At 43.8% G+C, this 14,398-nt stretch overlaps 1 protein-coding gene across 1 annotated transcript; it reads left to right on the forward strand.

Annotated features, from left to right (window-relative positions):
- The first annotated feature begins 2,275 nt into the window (after positions 1-2,275).
- Positions 2,276-10,001, forward strand: ARMT1 (acidic residue methyltransferase 1). Its single transcript, XM_018553458.1, has 6 exons — positions 2,276-2,330; positions 3,641-3,696; positions 4,596-4,701; positions 5,600-5,841; positions 8,219-8,384; positions 9,213-10,001. The coding sequence occupies exons 2-6, from the start codon at positions 3,659-3,661 to the stop codon at positions 9,972-9,974; spliced, it is 1,314 nt and encodes a 437-aa protein (XP_018408960.1). The 5' UTR covers positions 2,276-2,330; positions 3,641-3,658; the 3' UTR covers positions 9,975-10,001.
- The last annotated feature ends 4,397 nt before the right edge of the window (positions 10,002-14,398 follow it).

The raw sequence follows: 14,398 nt of genomic DNA on the forward strand, positions 1-14,398 counted from the left end.
TCTTGGTCCTTTCACTGGAAGTAAGAAGTCTGTGTTTTAGGTCAAATGTATAGAACTGTTTATTTAGGCGACTTGTCCTGCATGCTTGGGTAAAAAGAAAGGAGGTCTTCTGCAGTAGTCCGCACATGATCTAGAGCTGAAAACAAAATGAAAATACAATGTCAAGGTTGTGATATAGCAGATTATGGTTATCAAAGGGGGCTTCTAATTTACTTATAGAATTACTTAAAAAGGAACTCTTTCAATGACATTAGAGATGAGCTTTGTTACTTTCAGAAAGTGGTCAGAAATGGTAGCCCAGTATTCTTCTTATGACAGTTCACTTTAAAGTGTCTGGACTTATGATCCACATTTTTATTGCACACTGACTCTCTGGCAAACAGATATGTATGAAACGTTGCACATAGCTAGTTTCCTGCTAATTTAGCAGCATCAGTGTCATGAGGCTTTGGGAATACTTAGAATGTCGGGTACCATATAATGCATGTGTCCTTTAAGGTGGATGTAAACCCTAACAATGAACTTCTATTATTTGCTCCCTTTTGGTAAGTTAAGTATACAATTGAAAGTATTTATTTATATTTTTTTGATAAGTGCAAACAAATTGACACCAATGATGGGACACTATTCCTCCCATTGACACTAATGATGGGGCACTATTCCTCCTACTGATGCCAACAAAGGGGCACTACTCCTCCCATTGACACCAAAGATGGGGAACTATTCCTCCCATTGACACCAACGATAGGGCACTATTCCTCCCATTTACACCAAGGATAGGGCACTATTCCTCCCATTGACACCTACGATAGGGCACTATTCCTCCCATTGATACCAAGGATAGGGCACTATTCCTCCCATTGACACCAATGATGGGGCACTATTCCTCCCATTGACACCAATGATGGGGCACCATTCCTCCCTTTGACACCAAAGATGTGGCACTATTCCTCCCATTGACACCAACGGTAGGGCACTATTCCTCCCTTTGACACCAACGATGTGGCACTGTTCCTGGCATTGACACCAACGATCTAGCACTGTTCCTGGCATTGACACCAACGATGAGGCGCTGTTCCTCCCACTGACACCAATGGAGCACTATTCCCCCCCAATTGACACCAATAAAGCACTATTCCTCCCATTGACTATTCCTTCCAATGATCGGCACTGTTCTCTCAACTGACACCACAGATGGGGCAATTGTTTACTCCCACTGCTCACCAAACTTGGGTCATTTTTTACTCCCACTAACCACCAAATCTGGGGCATTGTTATTCCCATTAATATCAGGGCATTTTCTACTCCCGTGGGCTACAGTATGCCTAACATAGGGTCTGAAGGACAGTAAACTTGTTTAAGGTATCCTGTCATACGAATGGGTTTCAATAGTTTAGCAAATGACAAATGGGCAGGGCTGACACCATTCAATCCACAAGAATTCTGTGTGTTGTCAGCCCAGAACAAGATGTGAGTGCATTGCTGGTAGAGCAACAGATATTTTTCTGTACTTGCAGGCTCTAGAAAGGTATAAACATTGGGAAAGGTGCATGTATTACAGAGATGTACTACATAAATATGTTTCTACACTTTAAAGACCCGCCCCTGTTGCTGAGCTATTAGATCCTCCATGTTTTTTGACACAAGGTTGTCACCAGCCCCTAGGATGAATTATTACAGTAACTAACTAGTCCAGCCCACTACCAGTATATGTCTGAGCTTCCATTAAATGACAGTCTATTGTTGGAATGCCTGTTATTTGACAATTGACCTTGCAGTGTTCTGTTAGAAAGCCCGTGCAGTTTCATAGTATAGATGACATTTACAGAATCTAAGCCTTATGACGATTGTCTGTGAATTAACCCCAGCACTGCACAGACTCGAACCTGCGACCTTCACACTGCACAGCCTTACCTGCGTGAGGGAAGCCCCGCCCAGTCTCTATCTCACACAGCCACGCCCCCGTCAAACTCTTCTCCAGCATAACGCAGGCGAGCCACGCCCACGAGAGAATCCAAGCTTCACTGTCATTCGCCCAACGCGTGCAGATAGACACCAAGGCTCCAATTTGTCGATTCGCAGTAGCAGATTCATTACCTCTCACCTCAAGTTGTGGAGTCGATGACAGAACTGGCAGTTACAATAAAAATTGGAATAAAACTGATACTAAATTTAGGTAATTGAGGGCTGTAGAAGACATATTTGTGAAAATGTGGGTTTTGGGGAGAAGCGAATGTGCGGATGAGCACTGTGAGATGGTGTCAGAGAAGCTTCTGCTGCTGTAAGTATTAAGTCTGCTGTTGAGCAAGTGGGAGAAGTCAGGTGTCAGCGTAAGATTGTGTGAGTGTTCTCTTTACTTCCTCCATGGCTGGGCTCTTCTCTTTTAGTAAAACTGTAAGGAAAGAAATATGGGGGCTCACCTTTTAGAAAATGCTCTCTCTCTGGCTGGTATGCTGACCTACCAGCATCAGTACTCTCTGAGTCACTGGGCCTGAACAATTTAGAAGTCCTTATCCGCATGCTTCTTCCAGGTCAGTAAATTGAAGCAAGAGGATCAGCATGACAGCCGGGGCAATGAGCCTTTTTATATGATTTGATAGGCAATGGCAGCCTCCATGTTTCGCCCACCATTGGTTTCTTTGCTCTTGCTTGTTTTTGGCTTGATCTGAGTGTTGTTATATGTGTTATTCCCTGCAATGCGAGAAATATATTGTTGTCATTGTGGACCTCCTGTATGAAAATACTTATTGACTGGCTGTCATGCTGATTTAACAGCTTCAATACACTCATTGACCTGGAACAAGCATGCATGTAAGTTCAGTCTGCATACATCTTCCAGGTCTGTGCTGCAGAAATATTAAACCCATTGGATCACAGTGCAGACCAGCTGGCTGCCAGCACTGTGGAAATCAATAATGCTAACCCAGATAGGGTGGCATCCATTCAGAAAAGGATGGAGGTTTACCTTTGTCCAAGCCTGCTCCACCGCCGTCCTCTGCCATGCTGCTGCAACTATGACTCCTGATGTGAAGGGGGAGTGAGGACTCTGATAATAAGGGGGGACGTGTGAAGGGGACTATGAAGAGAGAAGGGGGATTGCAATGTGAAGGGGTCTTCTAATGTGAGAGGGGGGAATCTGATGTGAAAAGTGTGTGCTCTGATGTGAAGGGGTCACTGTGCCTTTAAGGAGGTTGGGCTGCCTCCTGGCGAACCTGCATCCAATTTTATCTTTTGCTACATGTGCTCCAAGATGGAGACTCTCATAGGTTAGAGTTAGGACCGCACTAAACAGAGGGGCCTTGACGAGGCAGTGCGGCTTCCACGTATTCTGCAGAAGACTTGTATCTAGAACCTCTGTTTTTAACCTTAGCGGTTAGACGGGTTTTTTTTTATCCATACCTGACCTCTATCTTGGATATGTGCCACAAGATTTTGCCTTCTTTTAAAGGGTGCCATGATTGAAAAAAATTGAGAAAAGCTGGCATAGAGAACAGTAGTGATCAGGCAGGAAAATCCAACACAGGTGATGGATTCTTCACCAGGGGGGAATCTGCATAGTTCATGAAGTGTCCATGGGCATATGAACCCCGCATTCTGTAAATAAACAAGGGCCTTATTATGTTCATATTGTTTCTTGCAGATCCAGTTGATCAACACAATGGAGACTCCTTGTTCACTGTCTGCCAATTATGAAGGGTGAGTATTTAATTATCTGCATTGCATACATAGGGGCCTATGTATAAAGAGTTGTTTTCTCCCCAGCCGAACTGTCCCTGGCCCGCCCCTTTCATTCATTGGATTTCAGTTCTTTCAATCATGGAGGCTCATCATCACATGTGAACGTTACCCAGGACAGTCTTCTTGCAAATACAGTCTGCCTAAAGCTAGCCATACATCTATAGATTTTCTGCAGACTTTCTATGGTCAGATGAAAAAAGTGCAACAGATTCCTCCATCTATGCTAAACTGTGTGGATGGAGGAATCTCCCACTGGGCCAAGCTTCAGTATCTTGCTAGTCGGCCCCGCTGGCTCCCAAAACACCTGAACAATGCCTGCATCCAATCAGATTGTTCAGGTATTTTGACAGCCAGCGGGGCCAACCAGCAAGACACTGAAGCTTGGCCTAGCGGGTGATTCCACCATCCACACAGTTTAGCGTAGGTGGAGGAATCTGTTGCACTTTTTCCATCTGACCACAGATAATCTATAGGTGTATGGCCAGCTTTAGGCAGACTGTATTTGCAAGAAGACTGTGCTGGGTAACGTTCACATGTGATGATGAGCCTCCATGATTTAAAGAACTGATATCCAATGAATGAAAGGGTTTATTCAGCCTGCTGAAGCGCAGAGGCCCAGGAATTACATCACTGGGTCTAAAAGAAGATATGTAATGAAAATGGAAAGGTTTTATTTAAAAATTGAATTTGCATGTGGGTGGGGGGAGTGAAAACGTACATAAAAACTGTTCCACAGACTGGTAGCCTCCTTTTCATTTAATTTTGTCACAAATTTTGCTTGATAAATGTCCCCCAGTGTATGAAGAATGTTTTTGATCTAGTCAATCAAGTCTTCTGTTTGTTACTCTTTCTTACAGGTCATTCGCATATTTCACTGTTAAGGACAGATTGCCACAAATTCTAACAAAAGTGATTGACACCATACACCGGCATAAAAATAAATTCTTTGAAGAATATGGGCAGGTAGGTGATCGGTTTTAAACACTGATGTAAGTGGCATGTTCATGATGGCAACAAACCGTTATAATGTCACATGTCACAGAAATCTTTAATGTTGAAAGGCCAATTGAAGACTCACACCTTTTGTTTTTTTATAGTCTAATGCTATGGTTTCTAACTGTTATGTTAGTATGTTTTGCTTCGGAATATCCTAAAATAGGTTGTGTGGAAATAAATCAGTCAGATTTGAGTAAACCCCACTATATGTTATGTGTTCCCATCCACACAGCATACATACAAATAACTTTTAAAAATATATTTCTTATCTTTTAGATATTTCTCTGGTGAAGGCCTTTGCGCAGATTCCCAGCTACTCCACGCAGTAGAGGGACAGACCAAACTTCCTCTAATTAAAATACAATGGGGGGAAGTTATCAAAACAGGAGCAGACAGAATCTGGAGCAGTTGCCTATAGTAACCAATTGGCTCCTTCAGTTTGTTCAGTTAAACTTTTGAAAATGAAAAAGAGAAACTGATTGGTTGCTGTGGACAACTGCTCTGTATTGCGTCTGCTCCAGTTTTGATAAATTCCACACAATGAGTCTGTCTTTACCCTTTATTAGAACAGTGTTCAAATCTAGTTTACAATTGATAATGAAATCTGGCAGCACTGGCACCAATTTCTGAACTACAGAACACCTCCCCTTATGTTTATCTATGAAAAATAAGGGAGAGATTTTCTCTAGTTGAGGAGAGAACTGGGCAGGGCTGACAACACAGTTCTTTATCCAAGTTCAGCTGGGTAGCAGGTAGCATTGTCGGCTGTTTACAAGAAGTAAGGTGCACTTTTGGTAGGATCGGTAGATGTACTGCATTTGTTTTTGGTTTTCTTGCTGAGACGTATACTTGCAATTTGTTTTAGGAAGGAATCGAGGCAGAAAAGAAGGCAATATCTTTCTTCTCAAAACTGCGTAATGAGATGCAGACGGATAAGTCCATCCTTCCACTGACTGATAACAGGCCAGACACTGACATCTGGAATCAGTACCTGGACTACCAAAAGACGCTGCTTGGCAACGGTGAAGATCCGAGCTGGTTCCGATCCCCGTGGCTGTATGTGGAGTGTTATCTCTACCGCAGGATCCAGGAGGGGATTTTATTCAGGTGTGTAAATATTTCTACACACATCTCTGTCTATGCGTGTACATTGAGAGCAGAAAAGTAAGACCCATTCCAAGATATGTTTTTGGAAGAGAAAATCCTCGTTCAGATTAAATAATATTGGCTGTCATTCAACGTGGAAGAGGATGACAGCATTGGATTGAAAGTGAGTATTGTAGTAAAAGCTGTGTCAGCGGGTTTGGCACTTGTCAATGCCATCAGTTTAAAGTGTATCTTCACCCAAAACTAAAAATGTAATATTGCAGCTTGCAGATCCTTAAATGTTGTGGCTGAATAAAGTTTTTCATTTTTTAAGCACTTTTTCCTTTATTTTTCACCTGGTGATCCGGCCAGTAATTCTGTTATTTTTCAACTTCCTCTGACAGACCGAGTTGTCCAGCAAATGTGGCAGATGAAAGGTTGAGACAAACAGTTTAACACTGGCAGGGCTGCTTACAATCGGCAGTTTTTATTAATTGATGTAAAAACTTTATTATAATAAGAAACACATTTATTGTTATAACTGCTTAAAAAGTGTTAGGTGGAGTCCGGCTTTAAAATGTTAGTCACTTATGTAAAGTCCATCTAAATCTGCTAGTGCATTTAAAGGAGAACTATGGGGTCAGTGTTTTCCCCCATAGTTCTCCTTAGGGTAACGGGAGGACACAAACTAGCGTCCTCCCGTTACCCTAAGCTCAGTATACCGCGAGCTACAGCTCGCGGTATACTGAGACGCCGGAGCGGATCCCGACGTAGATGACGGGATTCGCACAGCTGCGTGAGTGACAGCTGGCTCTGCCTATCTAGAGGCAGAGCCAGCTGTACCCGCCCCCTCCCCCGTCCGTTCTGCCAGTCAGCGCTGGCGGAGCGGGGAGAGGGGAATCCAGCCCCTCCCCCTGTCACGGCAGAGAGCCGTGACAGGATCGAGAGGTGAGTGAACCTGGTATGTGTTCGTTCACCTCCCGATCTACTGAGCCAACTGTGACAGTCTCATTGTCACAGGTCGCTAGAACTATGACGTGAGTGGAAATCACTCATCTCATAGTTCTCCTTTAAGACAACCCTCTCCAAAGGTTGACCATGAAACTGAACCAAGAGTTGCTCCATTGCTCCTCCATAGAGTGGAGCCACCCCAAGACAGGAAGTGTGTTACTGGATGGAGCACCAAGTTAAAATAAAGGGGAAAAAAAGCCTAAATAAAAGAAAATGAATGCAGTCACCACACTTAAAGCGGGCATTTACCTTCTTTTGCCACAGATCACATCGTCCTGGAGCTCTATATGCTGATATGAAATCATCTTACATTCATAACTTAAACAAAGACTGTTTGATTTTACTTTCTGTTATTGTTTTCCCACTTCCTGGTTGGATGAGGCACTGGTAATGTAATGCTGGCCTCACAGATGCATCCTGGGAAGGACCAGTGCCTTCCTGGTAAATCTCGTATGTCATGAGATTTTGCAGTTTACACATCAGGCGGAAAGGCATTTTCCCCTCAGATGATGTGCACGTGTTCCAGGAGGCAGACCCACAGTACCAGGAAGTAAAGGAAGATGTATTAATCTGCCCTTAGTAAAAATGGCCACCGTGAGAAGAATGGGGAGGAAAAGAAAAATAAGATATGCAAAGAATACGAAGCCGGCAATTATCTATTAGCATCTGCTTGTAGGTTACCATTACTAAACATCTGTAAAGGTGCTTTGTTGTCATCTTTAGGATAAGGGTGAAGTTGCTCTTTAAGGACTAGTAAGCTGCAATATATTACATTTTTGTTTTTGAGTTTAGATACACTTTTAAGACGCTTCTGAGATCATTCAGAAGTCATTGACAGTAGCATGTGGCCTGCAGCTGACATCATTCTGATCTGCATTTCACCTGCTTCAAGCAGGTTTTGCACACCCACAGACGTGTGGGAATGCAAAACCTGTTTAATGAATTAGTCTTGTTTTCATAACCGAGCCACTTTATGGCCAAAGTATGTTAAGCAGTTGAGGGGAACTAGTGATATCATATTTTTGAAGGGCTAACAATGGTAAATCGTGTGTACTGCAGTGGACTTGTTGCCTGCTTCTAGAGCGGGGGTAGGCAACTTTGGCCCTCCAGCTGTGCTTTAACTATGAATCCCAACATGCCTCTGCCTGTGGGAGTCATGCCGGTAACTCAGTCTTGCAGTGCCTTATGGAACCTGTAGTTCCACAACAGCTGGAGCGCTGGAGTTGCCCACCCCTGTTCTAGAGCCTTGGTCTAAGGAAGTAAAGTCTCCTGTGTCCTGTCCTTTTTTTTGGTTACACAAAGCTTACAATTTGTGAAACAACATTTCTACTTTCACATAATTCATTAGAAGTTCCTACACCCTGTTCTTTATCTTTTGTTCAAACAGCCCCCCGATCTCCAAGTTTGATGCCTTCGGGGAAGCAAAGAATGAAAGCTTCTTTCAGTCCCAGCAAGCTATTATCGCCCTCTGCACTCATCTACAGGAGCTTAAAAAGACCATTGCCAGCCTGAGCAAAGAACAGCGCCAAGAGGAGTTCTATAAGCTGCTGCAGGTGGGTGATGCTGGGTCAGTAGTTTAAAGTGAACCAATCGTAAGATAAACTTGTCTATTTTTAACCTGTGTGACTTTCTCTTATATCTTACTATCTACAATCCAAATTGTGGAAAAGTAAGGAAGACAACTTCTGAACCCCAAAATGTAGTAGCGATCTGCATATGCACAGAGCTCCAGTTAAGTTACTATAAAGAGAGTTCAAATTACTCTTTAGTTCTGGATCACTTAGTCAAGCTGCGGTAACCGGATGGTTGAGTACCATTACCGTAATTTTAAGGGAGAGGCTGAATGGCACCTATAGAAGATACATGCAAGACTAAGATAGGACAGATATGTGGGGCATATAACTGAGATCCTGTGAATATGATTTAATTTAATATGTTCAAACAGAGGAATATTTAGAGCAAATCGACACTTTTCAAATCCCTCCCCCAAACCCCCCCACCCCCCTTGCTGCATGTATTTTTACAAAGTTTCCTGCATGCATACTTTTAAATCCACCTGTCTTCTCTCTCACATGATGTCACAGGTCCTCTTGTGTTCCCACATCAGCTTTGGGTGCTCCTGAATGCTGCAGAGAATGGCGCTTGTGTAATGATGCGTTCTTTTCTGCAGAATTCTCCATTTGAGTCCAGACCCAGGGACTGAGTCCATGACAGCCTGGACTCGCAGGACGTGGGTTAAATTACGGTTTCCATCATGCAACCCAAAAGAGTACCTTTATTTTTCGAACTTCTGGTCAATATTTTTTAAAAGTAAAATTGGAGTTCTGGTTTAAAATGTATTGTTGCTGAGTTTGTACAATGACTGTTTGTTTCATTACCAGGTCTCTTTATGGGGAAACAAGTGTGACCTTTCTATTTCGGGGGGTCAGGACAACTCTCAGAAATCCAGTCTTCTTGCTTCTCTGGACTCCCTCAAACCATTTATATTGGTGGATAATATGGAGTCCCTCTGGAACACCCTAGTGAAGAGCCAGGATGTCGGCTCAGAGAAAGCTTTGAAAACCAGAGTCGACATTGTTCTGGATAATGCCGGTTTCGAGCTGGTAACAGATTTCATATTAGCTGATGCCATCTTGTTTTTGAACTTGGCCACTGAAGTTCATTTTCACGGCAAGTGCTTTCCTTGGTTTGTTTCAGACACCACAAAGCACGACTTTGATTGGACAGTCCAACAGTTACTAGCGGCCAATCACAGGTGGATGTCAAAGTGTGGTCAGACGTGGAAGGAGAACCTGAAGAAAGGTTCCTGGGTTTATCATGAGAATCTCTTCTGGACTTTGCCGCACGAGTTTTGGAGCATGGAGGAAGTCGCTCCAGATCTGTACGCAGAGCTGAAAAAGTCAGATCTAGTGTTATTTAAAGGAGATCTGAACTACAGGAAACTCACTGGAGACCGGAAGTGGGACTTCACTGTTCCCTTTTCTGAAGTACTGAAAACCTTTCACCCTGCACCGCTGTGCAGTATCAGAACTCTAAAAGCCGATGTACAAGTTGGATTACAAGCTGGGGTCGGGGAACGGATCAGTGCATCAGAACCAGACTGGATGGTGTCTGGGAAATATGGAGTTATCCAATTTAGCTAAATGGTGCCATAGAGTAGCTACAACCTTGAAGTGACCAAGTGACTCTGTTCAAAAAAATTCAAATGGAGCAAATCTGTAAAAAACAAACCAGTTAAATTTCTGGCAGGTAGTGTGTTCATTCTTCTCTCCCTTGAAGAGCTGCTGATAATTCTGAGTGTGTCAGAGAGCGAGTCCTCCCGCTGTGCACTGTGGTTCTTCCCATTGGTCATTCTGCCAGTATGGCGTTCTGTAGTGACATAGGGAATGGCTGGAAGGAGCCACAGCACCCAGCGGGGGACACACTCTCTGACACACCCGGAAATGTTAAATAGCAGCTCCACCCACAGCTGTTTGAGAGCAAAGATTTAACACACTGCCCATTATAGAGGCAAGTATAGGCCTACTTTTACAGCATGGTTCACTTTTTGACTTTAGATTTTTTTTTTATATGGGTTGCTTTAATGGAATGTATTTTTTGCAGCTAGAAAAGAACTGCCAGTTTTGAAATCTTATTCATCAGTTTGTTTGGCTAAATTTGTGACATTCTCTAAAATCCTTTATTTGCCAAAATACATTTTTCAGAGCTACCCCTTTTATATGAAAACTGGTCATTCTTAACAGAGAATCCGTGACCATTGTAGCACAATGAGATTTCAGAAAGTCAAAAGTAACACAGGGCTAAGGAGGTCATCCCCCCCTTCTATAACGTTCAGCACTGGGACTGTGGATTTGGCCAGTCTTGCACCAAGCACTGCATTGTGGAAGGCAGAGAAGGCTGTAGCTGGGTGTCCGCCACTCAGAAGTACTGTCTTTTTGCTGGTGCTCTGGCAGCGGCTCCCAGGAGTGGGGAAATTAAGTAAAAGTTAGAGTTGGCATATTATGATGACTTCTGTGCTTCTCAGTATGAAGGAGCATGCAGCAGTGCTTGGGCCTAGTGGCCACTCACTAGGACTGAGAATAGAGTGCGGTGACTTCACTGCTCGCTCTGAGATCTGACTTCAGGTATTTTGGTTGCGGCTGCGATGGACAAGGAGAGGTGAGTATAAAGGGGGACATTTATCAAGCAAATTAGCAACACAATTAGACTCTTATTTAGGAAAGTCTATGCAACAAATTTTCTGTAATCCTGGGCAGTCATTTAAGTCAAATTTAGGGCCGGTGCACACCTAGGCGACACCTCACTGCATGATTCTGTGCAAATTGCCGTGCTGTTAGGAGTCGCCAAGGTGTGAACCGATCGCACTATGGGTGCCAATGGCACCCCAGTCGCGTCGGGCAGATCACACAGTTTCCCGCCGTGATTCCGCCCCTCCTGTATCGCAAAAAAAAAGGTATGTGTACCTTTTTTCTGCGATTGCTCCGCAGATGTCACCCCATTGAAATCAATGGGGCTGTGCGGCAATCGCTGCCTGCATTGTGCAGGACCGGGCCTCATATCTGTAGATGAGACAGATTTTCACTGTAAACAAATGCACAATGCATAACAAGTGGTCTGGAATAGGCTTCATTGTATCACAGTGCCACTTTAGAGTAGCTGAGAATTCAGGAATCAAGCTGGAACCTTATAATAAATCTGTCTTGTGTTTTAGCATTGCCTTACTTTAAAACCAAATTCATAAATGTCCCCCAAAGTGTTTGCGGGTGGGCTTTACACAAATGATGTCACTTAGTCCTGAGGTTATAGGGTCAGTTTCTTTTTTAATATATGTTGGCATATCAGGGACATTTAGCACATTTTTTTTTCTTTGCAGGTTTAGTGTATTAGAAATTTTGCAACAAACTGATAAATAAGTTGTTTCAAAAGTGACAGATTCCCTTGAATGTTATTGCTGCTTCCACCGCTTAGATGGTTATTGCATACAAGAAAAAAAAAAAAGAAAGACTTTTCTATCAGTTCTTGAACTATGGTCCCTGATGACTCTGCACTGGTTACCATGAATACCATAGTTTGTGTACATGGACTTTCTGCCCGAACGTAACCTTGGCTTGGAAAGCGTTTTCCATTCTCTCTTCCATGATGTGGAAATGTCCTCCTGCTGCAGTCCACTGCCAAGCATTGCGGGGTATTTGTCCTTGGACTTTTTTTTTTTTTTTCACCTCAGACTGATGCAGCTCCTGGCTTGTTGCATTCAAAATAACTCTAAGCTGCTTTCTGTACATCCACAATATAGATGATAACTGGAGGTTTGTAGGGGGAAGCCACCTCTGTTCAGCATCATCTCATAATCTATTTGCGGACATATTCACGCCAATATGTATAAAGAAGAACTCCAGGAAAAAGTGTTCTTAACCCTTGCAGTGGGGCTACCCCTGCACGGCAAGGGTAATCTGCTCATTTTCGCCTAGGGTAAAAAAAAAGTTATACTCACCTGATCCTCCGAGCTGGCTGCCTCTTTGACCAGTCCCTGGAGTCTCTCTCCCCCCTCCACTGCAGCGGATTAGGAATCTTCAAGTTATGTCAAATACACTGTGACATTAGTATGCCAAGGGACATACCATCGCTGCAGTGGAGGGGAAGAGAGTCTGGAGGCAGTGTTTTGTGGCCGCACAGGTTACGGTCAGTGGGCAAAAATGAGCAGTTAACCATTGCAGTGCGGGGATAACCCCACTGTAAGGCCTCATTTACACACCGTTATGTCGGGCCGTATATGTCCGTGCGGTGTGTGCACCCGTATCGGGCCGTTCCTGGGAGGGACAGGTGCTGCGTGTAGCAGCCTGTTCTTCTCTATGGGAGGACGAAGCCGTACGCACACTCTAACTGCACATCTGTGCGTGTCGGGGTGTTCGTTCTTGGACGTAGACAGGATCCATCCTGTCTGCGTCCGAGCACGGACGTGCAGTTCGGGTGTACGTATGACAGCATCTGGCCGCGTCCTTTCATAGGGAAGAACAGGCTGCTACACGCAGCACCTGTCCTTCCTGGGAACGGCCCGATATGGGCGCGCACGCCACACGGACGTGTACGGCCTGACTTAATGCTGTGTGAATGAGGCCTAAGGGCTAATAACATTTCTGTCCGGAGTTCTTCTTTAACTGAACCCTCAGTTTATATTCAGTATTTTTTTTCAGCCCAACTGAACCCTCCTAATTTATAACTGTAATGCACTTGGGATGTTTTACTTTTCTATTAGCTAAGTTCTGCAAGAAGGGTAAAAAAAACACCCTGTGCTGGCAGCATCTAAGAGAGTCGGCTCTCGCACACAAGCTCTCTTGCAGTCTGACAGACCCTAATGACCTCTGCTCCAATAAACATTTCTGGTTGATTAGAGCAGTGTTTAGTGGGGGGTGTCGGAGAGCTGGGCTGCTGCTTGTGTGTGCTAGTGACAGTCCGCCTCTCCTAGTGCTACCAGCACAACGTGTAACACGGCATTTAGCAAAAAAAAGTTAAAAAGAGAAATATACTTTACTGCAGTGCTATTGACAACAACTAGAGAAATCCTCAAACAAATTCCTGCTGGCTCCTGGATTGGACAGACGGGTTTCTGAATTCCATATTCATTTGTCCACCCCGGCTTTACTTTATATCTTGCATTACAGTAATACATAGAGAGGGTTCTGTTGGGTTTTAGGGCTGCCTATTCACTTTAAATGGGCCTCGGCTCACCACAATTTACAGATCAGCTGTGTAGTACTGTGCCGTACTGCGGGTGGGTTTGTTTTTATTGTACATGTGCATTTTGTGCTATTCAGGATAAATGGCAACACACATATACTGCATGTTAACAAGTGTTCAGGTAATGCACTGTGACTGTGGCCTCATAGCTGAAAGAAAGAAAAAAAGGACCCTTTCGGCCCAGATGAGCAGACGTTAAGTAGTCCTGTACTTCCAGAGTTCCTGAAATATTGCACGGTCATCCTGACCAAGTGCTTCCTGCAAAAAAGTCCTCCAGTGGCTTCCGTTTGCTCCCTGACTTCCATTCTCTCTGCTTTGAACATAGCTGTATACAATAATGCTTCCAGTGCAGGCTGCCCTTGTGGACAGCCATTGTTACTCTACTAATTGAGGGCAATCCGCAGCTCTCCAGTACCAGGATATCGTTCTAGACTGCAAAACGTTTTTAAGGGCAATTGCTAACTATAGTTCCTCAACAGCCGGATGGAGAGAACTTTCTTTTGGTTACTGCACTGAATTTAATTCGGAGATGATACAGGTGGAGCAAAATGGCCGTGTGCAGTTCTCTAATAGATATGTTTGTGTATTAAAATGGATTGGGTTACTGACTACTGAAACATTGCAGATTCTGTGCTGCTTGTAGTTCAGCTTTTAGCTATTTTATGTTGAAGCTGAACTGCAGCCTTCCCTTCAGTCTTATACAGTCATACCGGCTCCTCTCCTAGACTGAAATTGCTTACTCTGATTTCACTGAACACTATGAGCTTGTTACAATATGCATTAGAAGCTGCAGCAGGTCAGGCAGAGCCCACCTTATTTTTGGGCTGGAAGA

The sequence above is a fragment of the Nanorana parkeri genome, unplaced genomic scaffold, assembly GCF_000935625.1.
Source record: "Nanorana parkeri isolate BGI_ZX_2015 unplaced genomic scaffold, ASM93562v1 scaffold120, whole genome shotgun sequence".
Lineage (NCBI taxonomy): Eukaryota > Metazoa > Chordata > Amphibia > Anura > Dicroglossidae > Nanorana > Nanorana parkeri.

Excerpts from the sequence above, each read along its gene's own strand:
- ARMT1 (XM_018553458.1), top strand. The coding sequence starts at position 3,659 with ATGGAGACTCCTTGTTCACTGTCTGCCAATTATGAAGG. Across the intron at positions 3,697-4,595 it reads CTGTCTGCCAATTATGAAGG|GTCATTCGCATATTTCACTG; the intron begins GTGAGTATTTAA and ends TCTTTCTTACAG. Across the intron at positions 8,385-9,212 it reads AGTTCTATAAGCTGCTGCAG|GTCTCTTTATGGGGAAACAA; the intron begins GTGGGTGATGCT and ends TTTCATTACCAG.